General features: G+C 58.1%; 1 protein-coding gene across 1 annotated transcript in view; it reads left to right on the top strand.

Moving 5' to 3' along the window:
* PTPRS (protein tyrosine phosphatase receptor type S) overlaps positions 1-21,777 on the top strand; it is a 96,448-nt gene extending 74,671 nt beyond the window's left edge. The window contains exons 11-35 of the mRNA XM_064479781.1: positions 21-326; positions 1,598-1,791; positions 1,937-1,963; positions 3,982-4,099; positions 5,566-6,174; positions 6,618-6,715; positions 6,921-7,174; positions 8,143-8,236; positions 8,335-8,550; positions 9,054-9,211; positions 9,718-9,729; positions 9,995-10,107; positions 11,600-11,647; positions 12,767-12,864; positions 12,940-13,063; positions 13,655-13,830; positions 13,911-14,030; positions 15,655-15,809; positions 15,902-16,187; positions 16,390-16,568; positions 17,226-17,352; positions 17,457-17,582; positions 19,500-19,654; positions 19,830-19,965; positions 20,517-21,777. Coding sequence (XP_064335851.1) covers positions 21-326; positions 1,598-1,791; positions 1,937-1,963; positions 3,982-4,099; positions 5,566-6,174; positions 6,618-6,715; positions 6,921-7,174; positions 8,143-8,236; positions 8,335-8,550; positions 9,054-9,211; positions 9,718-9,729; positions 9,995-10,107; positions 11,600-11,647; positions 12,767-12,864; positions 12,940-13,063; positions 13,655-13,830; positions 13,911-14,030; positions 15,655-15,809; positions 15,902-16,187; positions 16,390-16,568; positions 17,226-17,352; positions 17,457-17,582; positions 19,500-19,654; positions 19,830-19,965; positions 20,517-20,585 — 3,998 coding nt within the window. The 3' untranslated portion in view covers positions 20,586-21,777. The remainder of the gene's footprint in view (positions 1-20; positions 327-1,597; positions 1,792-1,936; positions 1,964-3,981; positions 4,100-5,565; positions 6,175-6,617; positions 6,716-6,920; positions 7,175-8,142; positions 8,237-8,334; positions 8,551-9,053; positions 9,212-9,717; positions 9,730-9,994; positions 10,108-11,599; positions 11,648-12,766; positions 12,865-12,939; positions 13,064-13,654; positions 13,831-13,910; positions 14,031-15,654; positions 15,810-15,901; positions 16,188-16,389; positions 16,569-17,225; positions 17,353-17,456; positions 17,583-19,499; positions 19,655-19,829; positions 19,966-20,516) is intronic.
* Positions 21,778-23,125: the final 1,348 nt, after the last annotated feature.

Below are 23,125 nucleotides of genomic sequence, written 5' to 3'. Positions count from 1 at the left end.
CGTTCTCCCCCCTCCAATAGAACCGTCAGCCCCCCCTCAAGACGTTAAATGTGTCAGCACGCGCTCCACGGCCATTTTGGTAAGTTGGCGCCCGCCGCCGCCGGAAACGCACAACGGGGCCCTGGTGAGCTATAGCGTCCGCTACCGACCGCTGGGCTCGGAGGACCCGCAACCCAAGGAGGTGAACGGCATCCCCCCGACCACCACTCAGATCCTGCTGGAGGCGTTGGACAAGTGGACGGAGTACCGCATCACGGCTGTCGCTCACACAGAGGTGGGACCAGGGCCCGAGAGCTCGCCCGTGGTCGTCCGCACCGACGAGGACGGTAAGCACTGGCCCTGTCCTGGGGACCCCGCAGGCCCCAGCCTGGGCCCCACTTTGGAGCCTTCTGTCCCTGAAAGATGGGGCTGGCTGGTGGTCAAAAGGTAGAAGCCACAAGCAGGAGAGGGAGGCACGCAGCAGGCAGCCTCCCCAAGCCACCCCTGGCTCCTTGATCTCGGAACTCTCCATTCTAGACCTTTCTGGGCTGCATTCTCTCTCTGAGCCTTGGGCCTGGGAAGTTAAGCTGGCAGCCCTAAATTTTGGTCCAGTGGTGGAAACCATGGAAACAGAGTGTAAGCAACAGCAAGCAGCACTTGCAACAAGATTATGGTCCCTGATGCCCGAAACCCGGTTTTTAGACTCTTGGGATAATGTCGGGGTTTGGAGCTGCTTGGGACTGAGCCATGCTACCTAGAAAGGAGTTAGATTGCCCGCTGATAACGGTTAACAAGCAGCTCACTGGGGGACGGAGACTGATTTGTAAGCACCGGCCAATTTCTGTGGTGTAAATATTCCCACTGTGGCTGATTTTGAGGTAGAAAGTTTCAAGGCGCTGGTCACGCAGTAGAAGCCGAGGGCATGGGGAGACATGAAGCAAGCAGCTTCCCCAGTAAGATTCCAACCTCTTAGTCCCAGGAACCTAGACCAATTGCTTTCTGAGCCATTGGCCTGGAAGGTTCAGTTGGCAGCCCACATTTTGTCCTGAGCGTGGGGAAGAAATGAGGCCAGTCTTCATGCCAGACCTTGGGGTGGGAGGGGGTGGCGGGGGTGGCAAGGGCTCTGAGCTGGGGACAGGCTGAGAAAAAGGCCCAGTGCAAAGTGGGCTGGCTGCACACTGGAATGTATAGGAGTTTGCAGCTGAACTGGGTTAACATCCCAGCTTTGCCTCTTAATAACCCTGTGATCATGGAATCCACTCTTTGTGCCTCAGTTTCCCCTTTATATATAAAGCATAAGAGCTCCTATCTGGAAGGGGTGCTGTGAGGATAGAGGCAGTGTGGCTAAAGCTCTTAGCTGGGGCATGCGCGGCCCTGGCAGGTGGCTAGGCTCCGGGGGACCTAAGTCGCGCGTGTCTAAGTGGGGTATGCCGTCAGGGGCCCCTCCCGGGCTGTGGGAGGCGTGAAGGAGGTACTCCCTCCCGGCCTGTGGTGAGCGCTCAGAGCGCCCAGTTAACCAGCAGTCCCTTGGTACCCTGGCATCGGGCAGTGGCGCTGCCCGGGGCGGGGCTGGGCGCCCCAGTAACGGCCCCGCCCGCCCCTCCCCTCCCCCCGCCAGTGCCCAGCGCGCCGCCGCGGAAGGTGGAGGCGGAGGCGCTCAACGCCACGGCCATTCGCGTGCTGTGGCGCTCGCCCGCGCCCGGCCGGCAGCACGGCCAGATCCGCGGCTACCAGGTCCACTACGTGCGCATGGAGGGCGCTGAGGCCCGAGGGCCGCCGCGCATCAAGGACATCATGCTGGCCGATGCCCAGGTGGGCGGGGCTCGGGGCGGGGCGTGGGTTTGGGGCGGGGCCTGGGTCCCTGCACTCCTGCCCCCTCTCTGCTTCTCTCTTTCTTTCTCTCTGGCTACTCCGCTCACCTCCTCCTCTCTCCCCTGCCGCCTCCTCCCGCGCTCAGTGGGAGATGGACGACACAGCTGAATATGTAAGTAGTGCCACTTCCAGTGCTTTTCCTGCGGGCCGTGCAGTGCTGTGTCACCCCCGCCCCTGCACGCCGCTTGTAAAAGGGTCTCCTCCCCTGGGCCCCCGATGCGCACGCACTTACCTCTTGGACCTTGAAGTCTCAGTTTTGCATCAGTCAAATGGGCACCTGCTGGGTCCCCAGAGGTATCCATTAGCCCTCTTACCTGAATGGCCCCCGGGACTCCGTTGGCCTCATGCCTCCGCACTTCCCTTCCCCAGGCTTGCTGCGGTCTTCTCCCCAACATCCTTGCCCAAGCTGTCACACAGCCTGGAAGGCCTTTCCTACAGCCTCCTCTGTTGGACCCAGGCCTGGCAGATCAGAACAGTCACTTTCCAGCCTTTTGGTCACCCAGCACAGCCTTCCCTGACCTCTAAATTTCTCTCTCAGGCCAAAAAGTATCCTTTCATTCAGGCCTGGCATGATGAGAGGGGTCAGTGGGCACCAGGTGGGAAAGGAGGTGTGCAGGACTACTGTTTCCACCCCTCCAAGCTTTCTTGGGAGGCCCTGAACCAGAGTCAGGATTGCTGTGTGACTTCGGGCAAGTTGCTGCTTCTCTCTGGGCTGTCTTTCTGCCCCTAAAATGGAGGCCACAGGCTCTTCTGAGAGCCCTAAGTCTGATGTGGCCCCACCCACTCCTGTAGTTCTGCCTCTTCCGCACCCCGAGTCTGGGGGGAAGGTTCCCATGGGGCTCCGGCTCAGTCCCTCCCACCCACCAAGACCCTGGGAAGACTGAATGGGAGGCTCAGGTGCAGGAGACCCTCTGTTCATGCATCCTGTCCTCCCACCTTGTGCTCCTGACCTGGGGCCACCCCACAGCTCCCAGGCATGCTGGGTGTGTGGGTGTGCGGGTGTGCGGGTGTGCATGCGTGGGGACATGGGCACACGTGTGACTGTGTGAAGGTCGGGAGCTTTGTCACTCACTGAACAAGCAGTGATTTACTGAGCACCTGCTATACATAGAGCCTGTGCCAGGTGCTGCGGGCACGATGGTGACCGAGACAGGCCTGTGCCTGCCTTCCTAGGGGTCACGGTCCAGGGGACAGGGATGCTTTAATTGGAAAAAAGCACAAATTCAGGCCTAGTTCCAGCTCTGGTGGAGACGGGGCAGAGGCAGTGGTGTAAATGAACAGTCAGCTGTCCGGCGGGGAGCACAGTCCTGACTGGTAGCATCTGCCGTTTTCCAGGGTGTAATACTCCCACCGTGTCGATTTCAAGCCACCCACCAGATTTGTGGTAGCTCATCATTGCAGAGTGTTTCTGTCACACAGATACAAGAGACAGAATAATCTGGAGACATAACTAATAGTAAAGGTGGCAAAATAATTAGGAAGGGTTGGGTTTGAGCACTTGTTACCTTTGTTTTTACTATTATTTGATCATTTGCATAGTTTAATTTTTAATAACAGTTGTATTTAGTAACTGGCTCACAGATTTTCTAAAAATTTAACTGTGGGCTTCTGAGAGTTGTTATAAGGAATCTCTAGCACACCAGTGGGTATAGTGGAGGCTGGAGGGACAGCCAGTGCAAAGGCCCTGAGGCAGGACTGTGGCTGGTGTTTAGGAGGAATAGAGAGGAGGCCTGTGTGGCTGGAGCAGAGTGAGCGAGGGAGAAGGGGAGGGCAGGCAGGTGGGGCAGGTTGTGTAGGGCCTTGGGGGTGGAGTGGAGGGCTATGAGCAAGAGAGTTCGGACCTGACTCAGGTGCTCACAGGCGCTCTCTGGTGGTCACTTTAGGGAGGCCAGATGGGGGCAAGTGTGGGAAAGGAAGGGACTGTGCTGGTCCAGGGGAAGCCGTGACAGGTGTCAGGCCACGTGTGCCCATCTCAGCCTGGACGTGTTACATGTTGGGATCTGTGCATGAGCTCAGGTGCACGTCTCTGCCCGTGGACTGGGCCCTGCGTCCCCCTTGCTTGTCCCTAGCATGGGGAGGAGGGTGGGCAGCCCTGGTTGCATCACTGACCCCCCCCACCCCTGCCCACAGGAGATGGTCATCACAAACCTGCAGCCTGAGACTGCCTATTCCATCACGGTAGCCGCCTACACCATGAAAGGCGATGGCGCTCGCAGCAAACCCAAGGTGGTAGTGACCAAAGGAGCAGGTAGGTGACCCTCCTATGCCCTTGGCCCCCAGAGTGTCCCTGCAGAGTTCCAGAGCCCACGTGGGGAGAGGGTGCATCAGGCAGGAGAAACAGGGAGAACAGAGGTGTAGGGGCTACTCGAGAGGTTGTTCAGACCCAGCGTGGTCCAGCCCCACTCAGCTTCAGCCAGACGGAAACCTTTAACAGCCGACTCTGCCTCCTGTTCCCTCTGCCCGGATACCCTTCTCCGGGCTGGCTGTCTCCTCAGCATCCTTTGGGTCTTTGTTTAGTCTGCACCTCCTCGGGGAGCCTTCCCCACCCCCCCATCCCACAGTCTGGGCCAGGTGTCCTCTCTGCGTCCCTTCCGCCTGACAGCACCCCTTGCTTCCCCCATCCCAGCTCTGATCACCCCAAGTGGGTTGTCATTTCAGGATGGTGTGCCGCCTCCCCGCTGCACCAGGAGCTGCCTCTCCTGGTAGCCTTGCCTCAGTTTCCCCTTCTGGCCCCTCTGGGTCCCTCCCATCAGTCACAAGAGGCTGTTTTTCCCCCAGCCAAACTTAGCTGAGTGAGGAGAGAGAGAGTCAGCCATGGAAATGTAAAGAGAAGGTCTTCCAGGCAGAGGGCACAGCCCAGAGACTCAAGGGGGAGTCACAAGCTTGGAGTGTTCAAGGAGCAAAGAAGGACCCTTGTGGCCTCTGTCCACTTCCTGCACCCTTCGTGCTGCACCTCTGACAATACAGCCTGATGTTCAGGGCCTCCCAGCTGGACACAGCACTCCTCTACACTGCTGCCAGCCCCTGCCCATACTGTTCCCTTTGCCTGCCTAGTCTGTCCTCCAGCCTCCAGCACCCACGTCACCTCCTCCAGGACGCTTCCCAGGATTGCTCCCTCCTTTCTCAGGCACATTGCATAAGAAGTCATGCTTGCTAAGCAGAACCTGCTGTGTACACTAATGATTTCATAGCATATTCCATTAAAGGTCCTGATAAGGCCTGCAGTGGAGAAACATGGTTTCATGTGTAGCCAGACTTCTCAGGACCTTGACACATTGATTACTACACAGACGGTTGAGAACCATGGGGTAGAGGCAGGGTTTTGGACACTCTTACAGTCCATGGATACTAATCATGTGCCAGCAGGAGGCAAGGGGCGAATAAATAACTCAAGGGAGGAAGTACATAGATGAGGGCCTGCCATGATGTCTGTGGATGTTTTCCTTTATTGGGTCCTCTGAGTCCCCTGCTTCCTCTCCATTCCTTGCACTCACCCAGCACGATTCCACCTCAGGGCCTTTGCACTGGCTGGTCCCTCTTCCTGAATCACTGTTCCTTCCAGACCTCCCTGCAACTCCCTCCCTTTCCTCCTTCAAGTCTTTGCTTCTGAGTGAGGCCTTCCCAAGACCACTTTTGAAAATAGTAACCCCACTGTGTGCTCCTGGGCTGGGGGTTGGTCCTGTGGCCCTAACACCTGTCCCGTGTCTCCCGCAGTGCTGGGCCGCCCCACCCTGTCGGTGCAGCAGACCCCCGAGGGCAGCCTGCTGGCACGCTGGGAGCCCCCAGCCGGCACCTTCGAGGACCAGGTGCTGGGCTACCGCCTGCAGTTCGGCCGCGAGGACTCGTCACCTCTGGCCACACTAGAGTTCCCGCCCACCGAGGACCACTACACAGCATCAGGCGTACACAAGGGGGCCACGTACGTGTTCCGGCTGGCGGCCCGGAGCCGAGGCGGCCTGGGCGAGGAGGCGGCCGAGGTCCTGAGCATCCCAGAGGACACCCCCCGCGGCCACCCGCAGATCCTCGAGGCGGCCGGCAACGCCTCAGCCGGCACCGTCCTACTCCGCTGGCTGCCGCCCGTGCCTGCCGAGCGCAACGGGGCCATTGTCAAGTACACGGTGGCCGTGCGGGAGGCCGGTGCCCTGGGCCCCGCCCGAGAGACCGAGCTGCCGGCGGCGGCCGAGCCGGGCGCCGAGAACGTGCTCACGCTGCAGGGCCTCAAGCCCGACACGGCCTATGACCTCCAAGTGCGGGCCCACACGCGCCGGGGCCCCGGCCCCTACAGCCCCCCCGTCCGCTACCGGACGTTCCTGCGGGACCAAGGTAGGCGCGCGGTGACCCCCGCACCAGAGCCGGGCTGGGCCTCGCGCCTGCCCCCACCCCAGCCCCCTCCCTCTCCCCCGCCCAGGTAAGTGGTCACTTTTCTGCTTCCTCGTGGACGCTCCAGGCAAGTCCAGACCCTGAGGCTCCGGTGTTGGCAAAGGTGGGACGTGCCTCGGTGGCACCGCCGCCCCCACCGCCGCCCCCCGACCCATCCCCCTTCCCTCTTCCGCCTCCGCCTTCTCTCTGCAGCTGCGCCGTCTCCCGCAGCAGGGACTTGGGACAGGGCCAGGCAGGGCCGGGCCAGGGCCAGGCAGTAAGGCCATGTGCACAGCGGATGACAGGGAGTGCCTGGGCCGCCCCACCCCACCCCGTCCGCCCGTGCTGCCCCCAGCGCTCACGGGGCCTCTCTTCTGCTTTCTCCCGCTCGCCGCTGCCTGGCACAGTCTCACCCAAGAACTTTAAGGTGAAGATGATCATGAAGACGTCAGTCCTGCTCAGCTGGGAGTTCCCCGACAACTACAACTCCCCGACGCCCTACAAGGTGCGGCCTCCCACCGAGTCAGGGGCGGGGTCAGCCGGGGTCAGGGCTTAGGCTGGAGTCTAGGCCTGGTCCGGGGGCTGGGCTGCACTGTGCTCACAGCTGAGTGGGCTCAGGCTTCAGCTGGCATTAGGGCTCTGCCTGGGGTCACAGTTGGTGGGACTGAGGCTCAGCCCTGAGCCCCACTGAGCCAACCCTTGGCCCGCAGATCCAGTACAATGGGCTCACGCTGGATGTGGACGGCCGCACCACCAAGAAGCTCATCACGCACCTCAAGCCCAACACCTTTTACAACTTCGTGCTGACCAACCGCGGCAGCAGCCTGGGCGGCCTCCAGCAGACAGTCACCGCCTGGACTGCCTTCAACCTGCTCAGCTCCAAGCCCAGCGTGACCCCCAAGCCTGACTCTGACGGCTTCATTGTGGTGTATCTGCCCGATGGCCAGAGCCCCGTGCCCGTCCAGTACGTTCAGCCCACCCCAGGGATTTTGCACACCACCATTAGCCAGCTATGTGACTGGGGCTAGCCTCTTGACCTCTCAGTGCCTCAGTTTTCCCACCTGTGAAATAGAGATCACAACCTATCTCGAGTAGTTGCCCTGAAGATCCAGTGCTGCTTTTAGGTGTCATCGCTAAATGTGGCCTTATGTCTGCTCCTCCAGCATTCCTTGACACTCCCATGTGCCTGACCTTCTACTGGTTCTGGGTTCCCAGACTGTTGAAGAGACAGCTGGAAACAGACACTCTCAGCTCCAATGGTGTGGCAGTGAGAGGCACCAGAGTCACTAGTGAGAGAGGAAGACTCTGGGAAGCAGAGAAAATCAAGGGTTACAAGAATGTGTGGGCATGGGAGCTGGGGCTTTGAAGGATGTATAAGAGTTCGAGACCTATACATTTGACCCTTGAACTGCATGGATCCACTTATATTCAGATTTTTTTCAACAAATACTTGATCCATGGTTGGTTGAATCCACAAATGGAGGACCACAGACACAGAGGGCCAACTGTACTTACACATGGATTTGACTGCATAGAGGGTCAGCCCCCCTGACCCCTGTGTTATTGGGGAGGAGGGTGTAGCTCAGTGGTAGAGTGCATGCCCCTGCACGAGGTCCTGGGCTCAATCCCAACTACCTCCACTGAAAATAAACAAACCTAATTCCACCCATCCCCAACAAAAAAACCAACAACAAACTTCTATGTTGTTGAAGGGTCAACTGGAATTGCACGGGGTAAGCTTTCTAGGCAAAAAGTATAGAATAATCAAAAGCCTGGAGGTTTGAATCAGGAACTATAGGTGCATGTGATTGGGGCCATCTACTCATTGAGCAGAGGGGAAGATCTCGAGGGGGTGGCTCCCCAACTCAGCCCCAGATAGCATCCCTTTTTCATGCCTGTAGACAGCCTCCCATGACTTTTATCTTTTGATAGGAACTACTTCATTGTAATGGTGCCACTACGTAAGTCTCGTGGCGGTCAGTTCCTGACCCCGCTGGGCAGCCCAGAGGATATGGACCTGGAGGAGGTAAGGGTCTGGGGCCCAACCACTGGACATGTCCCAGCTTTCATGAGCCCAGCTGCTCCCAGTCAGGTGCTGAGCAGCCCACACCTCTGTTCCCACAGCTGATCCAAGACATTGCACGGCTGCAACGGCGCAGCCTGCGGCACTCCCGCCAGCTGGAGGTGCCCCGGCCCTATATCGCGGCTCGCTTCTCAGTGTTGCCACCCACCTTCCATCCCGGCGACCAGAAGCAGTATGGTGGCTTTGACAACAGGGGCCTGGAGCCTGGCCACAGATATGTTCTCTTTGTGCTTGCCGTGCTGCAGAAGAGCGAGCCTGTAAGTCCCAAATGGCGTCTACCCACATCCAGCCAAACCTGCCGAGTGAGGCAGGCCCCAGAGTGGCCTCGGTCCGCAGGGCCCTGACCTCACAGCCAGACACAGATCCTCCCAGCTCCCTGTGGTCAGAGCTGGCAGAGGGAAGGACTTGGGGTTGAGGGAATCCCAAGGGGAAGACTTTTGAGAGGAAAGGACTTTGGAACTGGGGCTTTGACAGATGTGCAGGAGTTTAGTAAAGAAAAAGCACCCCAGCTTTTGCATGTGCAAAGGCCTAAGGGTGCAGGAGGAACAGAAAGAATTTCAGAGCGGTTGGAACAGAGTGGGGAATGGGGAGAGAGAAGGTTAGCAAGGGCCAGGCTGCGCAGGCACCAGGGTCAGGGCTCTTGGGAGCTCTCAGAGGGTTTAGAGTAGGGATGGACATAGATTTCTATCTGAGGAAGAGCCATCTGGCCACCGTGAGGAGGATGGGCACTGACGGAGGTCCCCCCACCCCCTTCCTGCAGACATTTGCGGCCAGCCCCTTCTCAGACCCCTTCCAGCTGGATAACCCAGACCCCCAGCCCATCGTGGACGGCGAGGAGGGGCTCATCTGGGTGATCGGGCCCGTGCTGGCGGTGGTCTTCATCATCTGCATCGTGATTGCCATCTTGCTCTACAAGAAGTGAGCCCCCTGCACTCCCCCACTTGACAGGAGGGAGGGCTTCCTAGAAAAGGTGGGGGAAAGACCCAAGGAAGGGTCGTCTCAGGAGATTATCACAGAACCCTTCTATGGTACAGACAGGGAAAGCAGGGCTCAGAGAGGTTTAGAGACTTTATCAAAGTCACACAGCCTGGAAAATGGCAGGGTGGGGTTCCAGCCTGGCCAGTGATTTGACCCCAGTTAAGCCCCACTCTCCACTCAGCAGGAAGATTTGGGGTGGAGGCTGCCTCTGTCTGGACGGTAATTGTCGTCACCATGCTTAACACGTCCTAGCTTAGAAGGGGAGGGCTGAGACATTACTCTGTGCAGGAGACCCAGGCCCGGAGGATTAGCCATTTTCTGGAGCAGGCCAAGGCTCAGAGAGGGCAAGAAAGCCACCTAGTCACACGGCAGACCCTTTAAGGCCAGCACACCCTCACCTGTCTTCTTTTTCCCTCTTCTTTACCTGTATCTGTTTTCGGGAGCAGTAAGCCTGACAGGTGAGAACCAGTCCTGCCCTTTAGAGGTCGGGGAGGGGGACTGGGGTGGCACTGCGCCCGTAGGGTGACGGGGCACCTGGCTGCCCCAGCCATCACCCGTGTGTCTATGCATGGTCCTGGGACCGACCCCTCAGTCGCATGCACAGAGGGTCCCTTTGCTGCCAGCCGGGTCACACGGGTGTGGCGCCCGTGCATGTTCACGCATGTGCCCGTGTGTCTTTGGACACGCCCTGGAGCTCACTGACTTCTGCTTGCTCCCATGAAGTAAACGCAAGGACTCAGAGCCCCGCACCAAATGCCTACTGAACAATGCCGACCTCGCCCCCCACCACCCCAAGGACCCTGTGGAAATGAGACGCATTAACTTCCAGACACCAGGTATGTGCTTGCCCCAGCTGCCAGGGACCTCAGCAACGCGGGGAGAGGAAGCTTGCACCCCGGTGGATCTCCACCTGCCTCCACCGAACGTGCCTGGTGCAGCTAAACTCCTGATCCCCAGATTCCGACGTGGATCTGGGCTTGGAACTGCCATGGGCTGGTTCTGCTTACATCCAAGGGAGGCTTTTGAAAAGCTGGTTTCAAACTGGTGGTTGCTGTCTTCTCTGGGAGCTTAAAGGACATCTGAAAATAAAGATAGAAATTTTCTATTTCATTTCTTCTGGCAGAAAGAACTCTGCTGCTCACACCTCGAGCCTTACGGCCACTCGGTGGTGGGTGTGAGGGTTCTGCCCGCACTGCCCGGGGTGAGCCCCTGGCAAGGCACAGAAACCCGCCTCCACCACGCCTTGCCCCTCTCCCCTCCGTGGCCACAGATGCTCATGGGCTCCCTGCCACTTCAGAGTTCACTGTAGATTGACAGGATTCAGCAATTCACCTGCCATACCCGGTAGGAGAACTGAACTGGGGTCTTGCCCTGAAGAATCTTCACGTACAGTGACCCACACGTCACCCCCGTCTCCTCCCGCTTAACGGGCTCAGGCCAGCTGCTTCTGACCAACAAGGAACTTTTCATTTAACTCATGGCTGCCGTCCTCCATGTGAACTCCCAGCATAGTAACATCTGTCTCTCTCTCTACGCCTCAGTCTCCACTTTCTGTTTCTGAATTGGTTCTTGTTAACTCTGTTTCCAACCAAGTGGAGATTTTGAACATTTCTGTTTAACTGATGCCTGCAGCCCTCCTGCAGGGCTCATGCATAGCCTAACGTGCTGTTCCTAATACGTTTCTTTCTCTTTTCTGTTGCTGGACTGTCTCGTGTTCATTCTGTTTCATTCTAAAGAGAATTTCAATCATTTCTATTTAACTGGTGGCTGCAGTTCTCCGTTAAGAGCTCATCAAAGGTCTCATTGGCACCCCTGACATACTCCCTTCTCTCTTCTGTTTCTGGACTAGCTTAGGTCCATTCTGTTTCCACCCAAATGAGAATTTTAAACGTGTATGTCTAACTGATGGCCGCTGTCCTCCGTAAAGCTCATGGCATGGGCCCATACGTCCTTCCCCTGCCCTCAAGCTTCTCCCTCACCACCCTGCATCTGTTCCAAAATCCCCTCTGCTGACCCCAACAGGGGACCCAAGTCCAGGTCGGTCTGTGGGGACATATTGATAGAAGAACTTGAAGCTTTGATATCTTTCCAAAGTCACAGCTGAGAATCAGGACTGGCTGATGTCCAGTCACAGGGACACACTGCAGCTGCTGCAGGCTCCCTGGCTGGGGCTGGGGCCGGGGCTGGGGCAGCCGTGTGTCCCTCAGTGCTGGAGTCGCTCTGCCCTCTGCGTCTGTCCGCCGGCCGCTGTGCGTGCACCCAGCGAGGGGCGTGGGGAGGTGGGCTCCCCGCCTGTTTTCATTTATTTATTGTTTGCTGTTTCTGCAGATTCAGACCTCAGCAGCCCCCTCAGGGAGCCGGGGTTTCACTTTGAAAGTTAGTTCCTGTGTCTCTGTTCTCGGCTTCCTTTCGCCCGTTTGTTTTCACCCGTGGTTTCGCCATCCCACCTCCTCTCTCTGCCCGCCTGTCCTGCGCTGGCTTCTCGAGGGGGGCGGGGGTCTGGTCCGCAGGGCCCTTAGGGCACAGGTTGTGACTGCGTGTGGAGCAGAGGGGAGGGCTGGGGTCAGGAATGGAGGTGAGACATGTCCGCACATGAGAGCGGGAGCCCATCCACTGGTCAGACACCAGCCTCAGGCCCCTTAAATGTAGGCCCTCAGGGAGCCCCCAGGGTGGCAGGGACTCAGAACAACAGCTCTTTACCAGTCAATTTTGCAAATCTTGTGTTGGTTTAACACTGGTACTCTGGTGTCGGCGTGGGGCCATCACTGTAGCTGCTGAGTGAGTGGGTGAGCGCATGCCTGGCTGCCCGGCCCCAGGAGAGGGAGGGATCTGGCAGGCCCGGGTATCAGGAGGAAAGAGCCAGGACCACCCCACTACTTCCAGCCACCCACCTGGGGACTCCGAAGATAAGGGGCATCACTGTTATTTACCAGATGAGAAAATGAACCCTCCAAGGTCAGGAGCTCATGCGCCTGGGGCAGGTGCACGGACAGATGGGGAAACCTCCAACCATCCAACACACACACACCCTGTGTCTCCCCTCCCAATCCTTCAGCCCCACCTAGCAGAGGACTTTTCAGTCCCTCTGGTCCCAGAGGGGTCGAAAGGAGTATCAGCCTCCTGCCCCCACCCCGGGAACATATTTCTGAAGGCCCAGCCAGCTGCATCTGCTTCTTCATTTCTGTGTCACCTGCCTGCTTCTTGCCACGAGGCACTAGGAGCTTGAAGTCCTGCAGGGCGACCCTTCCCCAGCCCCTGCGTCCCCAACTGGTGGAGGGGGACTAGGGAGGGGAAGCCCTGGGAGCAGGGCTCAGCCAGGGGCTGCAGCCCCTATGCTGCTCCTCCAGACCCACAGGCCTGGGGTCCCCGCCCCCTGCCACTCCCTCTAACCACAGCTCGTCCATCGCAGACTCACACTGTAGAGCACCCCTCATCCCCTGGCCCCAGGGCTGGCCCCCGAGTGACCGGCCGCCGTCGGGTCTGCTCTGCCCGCAGGCATGCTCAGCCACCCACCCATCCCCATCGCAGACATGGCGGAGCACACGGAACGCCTCAAGGCCAACGACAGCCTCAAGCTCTCCCAGGAGTATGAGGTGAGCTGTTCCCCCCCACCCTCCTGAGCCTGCAGAAGCCCCACCTTGACACCCTCCACCTCCCTTTGCCCACAGTCCATCGACCCGGGCCAGCAGTTCACGTGGGAACACTCCAACCTGGAGGTGAACAAGCCCAAGAACCGCTATGCCAACGTCATCGCCTACGACCACTCTCGCGTCATCCTCCAGCCCATCGAAGGTAGCGCGCGGGGCCCAGCCTCCATCCCACTCTTCCTCATTCCACAGAGAGCTCGTAGACCCCAGGCCGCCTCTTGGCCACAGGGCGAGGCCAGAGTGTACTGGCTAGGGGGCTGGTGGGGAAACAGGCCTGATTCTGGTCACAGGCCTGGTCCAACTCCAGCCAGAAGCCACCAGGAATTTTTAGATACGTATTTAACTGATGGCCGCTGTCCATTCCATTTTTCTATCTGTTCCTGTACATCAGTGATTCTCAGAGTAATTCCACCACTTGGGACATTTGATAGTGTCTGATGACATTTTTATTGCTACAACTTGGAAGAAGGGGTGGAGTGTTCGTGAGAGGGTAGAGGCCAAGGATGCAGCTCAATACCCTACAGTGGACAGGATGGTCCCCACAGGTCACAGAATGCTCTGGCCCCCAGTGGCAATAGTGCTAAGGGGGAGAAACCATGAAGCATACGCTCCACGATACCCTTGGGGATAGATTGGAGCAGTCCAGGAGGGCTTCCAGGAAGTGGTGGGCCTGGTGGAACCAGCCCAGGAGGACAGAGTGCCCCCAGTGATCTCTGGCCTCTCACCCCGGCCGCAGGCATCGTGGGCAGCGATTACATCAACGCCAACTACGTGGATGGCTACCGGCGGCAGAACGCCTACATTGCCACGCAGGGGCCGCTGCCCGAGACCTTTGGTGACTTCTGGCGTATGGTGTGGGAGCAGCGCTCCGCTACCATTGTCATGATGACACGGCTAGAGGAGAAATCACGGGTGAGGCCTGGACCCTGTAGCCCCCAAGCCCCTGGCCAGCCCCGTGCCCACGCTCACTTCCGTTCTCTCACCCGGTCCAGATCAAATGTGATCAGTACTGGCCCAACAGGGGCACGGAGACTTACGGCTTCATCCAGGTCACGCTGCTGGACACCATCGAGCTGGCCACGTTCTGTGTGCGGACCTTCTCCCTGCACAAGGTAGGGCCCCAGGTGCGGACTGGGGGCTGCAGGAGGGGTGATGGGGGTAGAGGAGGAAGACGAGGACCCCAGCTTCTGCCCTGGGAGCTCCCCTTGAGTTAGAAAAAACCAAACACGTTGACCCAGGCTGACCACATTGTCCTGTGGCCCACGTCACGGAAGGGGACAGTGAGACTCGGATGGAACAGCTCTTGTCTCCAGACCAGCGGTAGGACAAACCAGCGGAGTCCAATTTAGCAATGAATCTGTTGTCCCTTTGCCACTAGTCACCCCCCAGGTCTTTGCCCTCTGGCCTCACCCAGCCTAGGCTTGTGACCTCAGCCATGCCCTCAAGTGGCCTCCAGCCTTGGACGGAAGACAGTGGGCAGTCGGGGCTGGGGCCGAGGGACTCTTCTGAGACGTATCTAACTGATGGCTGCTGTCCATAACACGGTGCCAGCGGTGGTTCTCAGTTGGGGCATTTGCCATCCAGGGGACGTCTGGCAATGTCGGGGTACTTTTTATTGTCATGATGGGGAGGGGAGGTGCTCCTGGCACCACCGTGTTCTCCTGACAGCCAGCCAGGTCCTGTCTCAACATTAAGCACACAGCTGGCTCGGGTGCCAGAAAACGGAGCAGGTGGATAAGAGGAAGCAAGAGTTTTCAGTTCATTCACATACTAAGCGCACACTGTGTGTCAGACCCTGACACGGGTGCCAGGACACGGCAGGGACCAAGGCAGATAAAACGCCTCGCTCTTGTGAGGCTTATAGTCTTGTAACGGACAAGATGCGGTCAGTGCACGTGTGAAGTGACAGGAAACCTGATGCATAAAAGTAAAACAGAAGAGTAGGGTATGTAGTGGGGGACCTGGAGTTGGTGAGGATGGGAGCTATGAGGAGATCTGGGGGAGCAGCATTCCAGGCGGACGGCACAGCCTGTGCAAAGGCCCTGGGGCAAGACTGTACCTGGGGTGTTTTCGTAATAGTGAGGAGTCCTGTGTGGCTAGAGCTGAGTGAGAGAGAGCGTAGAAGGTGAGGGCAGGGAGGGGCAGGGGCAGATGGTGCAGGACCTTGCGGGCTGCAGGGGAGACTTGGGCTTTTACCCCAGGGAGGACTGTGGGCAGAGGAGGGGCAGGGCCTGGCTCCGGTGCTCACTGGTGCCCTCTGGGTGCTGTGAGGGGAATAGACTTTTGGGGGAGGAAGGGCGCCTGGGGACCAGGGTGGAGGTGGCTGCTCTGGTCTGGATGGGTGATGATGGGGCTGGACCCGGGTGGTCACCATCGAAGGAGTGCGAGAGAAATGGGCTTCGGATAGACTTTGAAGGCAGAGCTGAGGGTCCCTGTTGATGTGTTGGATGTGGGAGGGTGGGGGAGGGGAGTCAAGGTGACTCCTAAATTCTGGCAAGTGCCTGGAAGGACATAGCTGCCACCAGCTGAAATGGGTGCGACGGGTTCAGGAGAAAGTGGGGGCAGTGCCGGCTGCACGGAGTACGAGATGCCTCACAGGCGGAGACACCCCCATGTCCGGGGCAGCCAGACACCCGAGGCAGGCACCCACGGCCGTGTTGGTCTAGAGATTTGAACCTGGGCCCCCACACGTGGGCGGTGGGCTGCGGTGACAGGCAGTGTCCCTGTGGCCCCCAGAACGGCTCCAGCGAGAAACGTGAGGTCCGCCAGTTCCAGTTCACGGCGTGGCCGGACCACGGGGTGCCCGAGTACCCGACGCCATTCCTGGCTTTCCTGCGGAGAGTCAAGACCTGCAACCCGCCGGACGCCGGCCCCATCGTGGTCCACTGCAGGTACACCTGGCCCTGTCCTCCGCTCGCGACTCCTGCCTGCACCCCGCCTCTCCCGCCCGGGCGGCCCCTGACGGCCGGGCCTGCCTCCGCAGCGCCGGCGTGGGCCGCACGGGCTGCTTTATCGTCATCGACGCCATGCTGGAGCGCATCAAGCCCGAGAAGACGGTGGACGTGTACGGCCACGTGACGCTCATGCGGTCCCAGCGCAACTACATGGTGCAGACCGAGGACCAGTACAGCTTCATCCACGAGGCCCTGCTGGAGGCCGTGGGCTGCGGCAACACGGAGGTGCCTGCCCGCAGCCTCTACGCCTACATCCAGAAGCTGGCCCAGGTGGAGCCCGGCGAGCATGTCACCGGCATGGAGCTTGAGTTCAAGGTGGGACAGTGGAGGAGGGGGAGACTGCTGTGGGCGGGGCGGGGGACCAGAGGACGGGGCCTGGCATCCCCCTGCGCACCACCCCATCATTAGTGCTCTGGAGGAACTCGCACAGCCCTCTCCAGCCCTGGGCAAAGCAGCCTACCCCCCCATCCGCTGGAGGCTGTCCTGACGGCAGCCCCCTGCCCCCTCGACCCTACAGCGGCTGGCCAACTCCAAAGCCCACACGTCCCGCTTCATCAGTGCCAACCTGCCTTGTAACAAGTTCAAGAACCGCCTGGTAAACATCATGCCCTACGAGAGCACACGGGTCTGCCTGCAGCCCATCCGGGGCGTGGAGGGCTCCGACTACATCAACGCTAGCTTCATCGATGGTTACAGGTACCCTCCCCCCGGCCGTTGCTGGGCCATGCTGGGGCCGCAGAAGGCCCCAGCCCCGCCCTCGGGGGGCCTCTAGTCTTGCGTGGGAGAGAGCTAGACAGACACTGCCGGCCCCACGCCGCCCTGAGGTGGAAGGAGTCTCCGACGTGCGTTTAACCGATGGCTGCTGTCCGCAGCACGGCTCTACCGGCTCTTCTCCCTCAGAGGTTCTCAGCCTGGGGAACTCCGCCGCCCAGGGGACGTTTAGCAGAGTCTAAGGACATTTTTGATTGTCAAAATGGGAGGGAGGTGGGAAGGACCTGGGCTCTAGTGGGTCGAGGCCAGGGGAGCTGCTCAGCACTGTGCAGGGAGTGGTGCCCCATCACGTGGCATTCCCCAGCCCAGAATGTCCGTGGTGCTGAGGGGGAGAAACCCTGGCCAAGGGAGGGTGTTCCAGGACTAGGGTACCGCCCATGCGAACTATGGCAATTAGTTAATAGCTCTCGAGGGAGGTGGAGGAGGAAGGCGGGAGAGGTCAGCAGACGGACCCACAGCTCCTTCAAGGAGTTGAAAAGTATCCTGAGGCTGAGGGTTTCTCCACGTGCGAAACGAGGTCATTTAGAGAGCTGAACAGGACAGGGAGGGGGTGACCCTGCATTCGCACACCCCGCCCTGCAGGCAGCAGAAGGCCTACATCGCCACGCAGGGGCCGCTGGCCGAAAGCACGGAGGACTTCTGGCGCATGCTGTGGGAGAACAACTCGACCATCGTGGTGATGCTGACCAAGCTGCGGGAGATGGGCCGGGTGAGCGGGGGGCTGCGGGGGGCAGCGGGGGGCCGCGGGGGAGCAGGGTGGGGCGGGGGCCCGGCCCGGGATGGGGCTGACCACAGCTGCCATCCCCGCGACAGGAGAAGTGTCACCAGTACTGGCCGGCCGAGCGCTCCGCCCGCTACCAGTACTTCGTGGTGGATCCGATGGCGGAATACAATATGCCTCAGTACATCCTGCGCGAGTTTAAGGTCACAGACGCCCGGGTGAGTTTGGACCAAAACCCAGGCTGGACCCTACAGGCTACTCAACGTTCCCCTAGTGGTCTGGAGAGGGCTTCGCTAATTGAGGGTGGAAGCAAAGACCCAGGGGGAGGAGTAAGCATTGGGGTTTGGGTGCAAGACGAGTGAGTTGGCCAATCACGAGCCAACATCAGGTGGGCAGAAGCGAGGGCCATGTCCATGACCCCACAGCAACCCCGCTGGAGTGCGTGTAACACCGCTCACCAGGGAACGTGGCCCGAGGCGATCACGTAAGAGGGAACGAATGTGGGCATTCCCCTGGAAGCGACAACCCATGGGGGATACAGCCAGAGGGCTGAAAGCCTGGTGGAGGAGAGTTGGTGGAAACTGGAGCTGTAGATTGGAAAAGAGGGGTGAACGGTGAAGATTGGCTAGTAGGAATTGGCACCGCTGTGTCGGGCAAGATGCGAGTGAAGAGTGGACAGCGTTGGCTGGTGAAGGCTCAGTGGAGGGCGGTGGTGTTGGCTGATGGGAGGAGGGCAGGTACTGGATGGGAACAGGTGAAGACTAAAGGTGGCCTCGCTGGGTGACGGCGGTCAGAGTCAGCGATGGAGGAGAGGATTGGAGACTCACGGGTGAGATGATGGGGAACGACAGTCAGGATGTCGCCCGTGGGTGGTAAAGCATCGCTGGTCATCCAGCTTGGATAGTGCAGGATGGCGCCATTGGACTGGTGGCATGTGGGATTAGAGAATCAGGGGAAGATGTTGGTGTTGGGTGGTAGAGGCTGTTAAACAAGGATGGCGTTGGATGGGAGGAAGGTGGGATTGGATATGGGAATGCATGGATAACAGGATGGAGAATACCAGTAGAACAAGGTACTATGGGTTGGTAAAATGTGATGTGTTACCAGCAATGGATGGAGGAAGATGAGACTACAGAGAGCAGGTGTTTGGCCAGTGGCAGGTGGGGAAAATCAATGGGAAATGACTTTAAGTAGTAAAGAGTGATGACTAGTCAATGATCCATGGTAGTAGACAGTGCTGTTGATGGTACAAGATAGAGGAAGGTGGGATTGGAGAAAGGAAGTGTTAGATGGTGGAGGATGGAGACCATCAGGGTAAGAGTGTAGCACTGGAAGTCACCATTTTGATGTAGAGAATGTGACTGGAAAGCGGTAAATGATGAATGAAGGAGGATGAAGATTGTCAGTAGAAGATGGTCCTTAGATGGAGAAGGGTGATGAATTACTAGAGATGATTGGTGGAAAATAATACCATTGGGTCATGATGAATGGAAGATGGCAGAGAGCAATGATGCTGGATGGCACTGCTGGGTAGTGGGAAGACGGGGTTGGAGAGAAGGATGGTTGAGTGGTGGGGATGGAGGAAGTCAGTGGAAGGTGGCATCATCGGATGGTCAAGGATTGTGTGTTACCAGAAGTGGATGGCAAAGGATAGGAGATAACAATGTTGGGTAGCACTTGGTAGAAGCTGATGAGATTCCAGTGTTGGCTGGTGGAAGATCGCGCCATTGGGTGGGCAATAAAAGATGGTCAGTAGTCAGTGGTGGAGGATGGAAGATGGCGGACAACAGTGGTGTTGGATGTTACTTCAGTCGTGGTGGATGGGACTGGAGATGTGGAGAGGGGAACAGATGGGTGGTGGGGGTGTGGACAGTGGCCATGTGAAATGGTGTCACTGTTCAGTGAAGTTAGAGGATGGTGAGGAGGATGGTCCTGGCATCCTTGGGTGGTGAAAGATAAGATTGGAGCATCCCAATGAAAGATGGTGCTGGACAATGGGCTATCAGGGTAGATGGCGGAAAATGGGGCTGAGGCTGGGGAAGGATGGAGAAGGGACTGGAGCTTGGCTGGGGCGGGGAAACAACTGTGGCTGCCGCTGACCTCTGTAGCAAGACCAGGCTATCTCTCCTTCCCAGGATGGCCAGTCCCGGACCGTCCGGCAGTTCCAGTTCACGGACTGGCCGGAACAGGGCGTGCCAAAGTCGGGGGAGGGCTTCATCGACTTCATCGGCCAAGTGCACAAGACCAAGGAACAGTTCGGCCAGGATGGCCCCATCTCTGTCCACTGCAGGTGAGCTTCTCCACCAAGCCCCAGCCTATTGGTCGGCTGGGGAAACTGAGGCCTCACAAGGACGGTCTTGAGCCTCAGGGCAGTCCAGGTTGGACTCTTCATCCTTGAGGAATCGGGTGGTCAAGTCGGGTTCCCCTGAGAACCCTGCCCTGAACTGCCGCACTCACCCTGACAGTGCCGGCGTGGGCAGGACGGGCGTCTTCATCACGCTCAGCATCGTGCTGGAGCGGATGCGGTACGAAGGTGTGGTGGACATCTTCCAGACCGTGAAGATGCTGCGGACCCAGAGGCCGGCCATGGTGCAGACGGAGGTGAGGGCGGGACGGGAGGTGGAGCCCAGCCTCACGCTTCCGTCTCCTCCTCTGTGAGATGGGCTCACATCTGCCACGCTCTGGGTCCCTGTGGGCGGAAGGGGGTTGAGACACAAGAGTAAGCTGAAGTGCAGCGCTGAGAAGCATCCCTCGGAGTGGGCAGAGGTGGTCTGTCCTGGCCGCTGAGTCACAGCAAGTTCAAGCTCGGCCAGGACCCCAACACAGGCCACAGATCCTGAGGGAGGCCGAGAGTGGGGAGGGACTTCGTCATCATATTCACATTGGGCATTTCAACAAAATCCTCCTAACCCTCCCATTTCTGGGGAGACACAGCTGGAGTCGCAGCCTCGTCGCCCCCAGGGGGATGTGGCAGGTGGCGGCCAAGTGGCCACGTCCTAGAAGATGAGCAGGACCTGTGGGAGATGAGGAGGTGGAGAGTCTAGCATAGGCACAGGGTCAAGGAGCGAGGCTCTCCCAGGGCGACTGGGAGCCCTGGGGGGCCTCGGAGCCGGAGAGGCACTGACGGAGCCCCCGCCTCCCCCACCCCCCAGGACGAGTACCAGTTCTGCTACCAGGCGGCGCTGGAGTACCTCGGGAGCTTTGACCACTATGCAACCTAGAGCCAGGTCGGCCAGGCCCGACCCCGCCGGCCGGTGCCTCCCGTGCCGGGGGCGCCCCGAGGCCTGGGCCCCGGCCGCCGCGCTTCTGCTCGGTCTCCGGGGCGACGCGGCCCCTCGAGCCCCCGCGCGGCCCCAGCGACCTCCCTGGAGCGGCCGCCGCCTTCGATACTTGGCACATTCCTCATTTCCTTCCGATTCCAAAAAAAACGCGATTCCGGGGTGGGGGGAGGGGGGCGGTGAGCAAACAGGGGTTCTCCCCAGACCCCGCGGGGGGCGGGGGCCGCGGCCTGGGCCCTCGTCCTCCCCCCGCCGGGGCGCCCGCCTGCCCTGTGGCCTGGGGGCTCCGGGCCGGGGGCACGATTCAGCGTTCTTTCAAACTCAGTGTAACTGTATTCAGTGACATTTCCTTTTTTTTAAATAGTGTATTTTTTTTCATTTTTTTTAAAAGAAGACACAAACAGGAAAAAAAAAAAAAAAAAAAAGACAGTCAACAAATTTAAAAAGAAAAACGGCGTATTCCTATTCTGTCCGCAGTCTATTTTTTCACCGTAGAAGACGTTCGTGTGGCGGCTGTGTCTGCAGGCGCGTGCGGCTCAGCCTGCCCCGTGGCTTGCTTTTTTTTTTCTTTTTCTTACCGTCTGAAGGTGTGCCTCGCTCAAGAATAGGACCTTTTGCTCCTAGTTTCCTTTCTTCTTTTTTTTTTTTAATGCTTTTTTTGTTTGTTTTTGCTTTGAAATTCAATTCTCAGACATATCAAGGACCGTTCTGAGGGTGGGGCAGTGGGGGGACTTGGGCCCACCAGCGTCGGGTTCGAGCCCACCGGGGTGGGCACTGCCCCAGAGGAGATGGCAGTGACCCCCCCCCCACAGCCTGAGCCCCCTGTCTCCCACCCCGAGGAGGAGGACCGAACAAAATGGGAGGCTCCCACTTCTTCGGGGAGAGAGAGGCCGTGTGCTGCCCCGGATCAGGGACCCTTCCCCCCCCCCCCCCCGGGACTACGGGGCAGTTTGGGGGCAGAAACAGAAAGATGAAATCTCCCACCCCCACCCCTGAGCAAGCAAGTTTTCCTCTTTGTACAAGAGCAGACCTGCCGCTGCTTTCAACACTGTTTATTCAAATGGAAGCAGCTGGGTGGTTTCCCACCTCTGTGTATGTAGATATATCGACTTTGTATTAAAGGAAGGTCGTCTGACCCCGGCCGGTGGTGGAGTCTTTGTCATGACCCTGTCTATCCTGTCTCATCCAGGGGGCAGGCAGAGGCCTGGAGAGCTGATATATTCTCATTCCATTGTGTAAACAGTCTAATGAGGCGTGGGGCCCAGAGAGGTGGCGTTGCTTGTGCAAAGTCACACAGCATCTAAGGGGTCATGTGGGATTTGAACCCAGAACCCAAGCTCTTGCCCTGCAGGGGCTGCCTCATTGGTAATAGTTATTCCTGTTGATAATCATGATCACCAATGAGCATCAACCACGGGCCAGCGCTGTGAGATGGGAATCAACCCAACAGATAGATGAGGAAACTGAGGCTCAGAGAGGGGTGGGCACCAACCCAAAGTCACATAATGGTTTGAAGTGGAGCTCGGATTCATATCCCAGCCAGGCTTATCCACAGCCCCCAGGACAGCCAGTGATGGAGTGGAGCCCATGGAGGGAAGCCTTGAGTTGGGAGCACTATTCCTCCCCATGTTCTAGGCCACCCAATGAGTGGGCCCTACTCTGAGCCAGAGTCAGACCCTGGGGGATGGAGGGTGAGCCATTCTGTGTCTACACCCTTGCTGGGTCCCTTCCCTCTCTGACCCAGAGACAGGATGAAAGATTCCCCCTATTCTCACAGAGATGCTCCAGGGGTGAGAAGAGGGTCTCAGGGCAGGAGTCCAGCCTGGGAAAGAGTGGGCGCAACCCTTTTAGAAATTACAGGATCCTTCAGGCAGTAAGTAAGTGAATAAAGTGATTACCACCATTAATAAGCTTAGTCAAACAGATTTATCAAGCTGCATATCCCCCAGTGCCAGAATTCTCACACACATATGGACCATTTGTAAAACCAGCAGTAGAAAGCTTAATAAATGACAAGAAACAAGACAGTAAATAAGGTAACCTGACCTTGGCCCCAGGAGTAGACTCTGTAACAGCCTCCCCTGAAAAGGCCTACAATGAGAAATCTTTGAATACATTCCTAAATAAGGCATGAGTTAAAGAAGGAATCAACACAGAAATTACAGTTTTTGAAACTGGACAATTCAAACAGTACATTACGTTATGAAACCTATGGAATGCAGCCAAAGGGGTGCCCAGAGGAAAACTTATAGCCTTGAACACATCAGCGAGAAAACCAATTCTGAAAATAAGTCAACTTTAAAATACTCTGCAAAGTACAAATCATGTAGAGACACACTCTGACCCTAACAACATCACTTTAACATATTTAAAGCTAAAATACCACGAGGAGAAACAGAGTGACAGTGATGCTGGAGACCGAGACTCCAGGAGGAAAAGACCAAGCTTTCAATTCAAATAGCTCGAACAGACTAAATCCAAAC

The sequence above is a fragment of the Camelus dromedarius genome, chromosome 27 (genome assembly GCF_036321535.1).
Source record: "Camelus dromedarius isolate mCamDro1 chromosome 27, mCamDro1.pat, whole genome shotgun sequence".
Lineage (NCBI taxonomy): Eukaryota > Metazoa > Chordata > Mammalia > Artiodactyla > Camelidae > Camelus > Camelus dromedarius.
The sequence above is the reverse complement of the archived record's forward strand: the minus strand, read 5'-3'. Positions and strand labels throughout refer to the sequence as shown.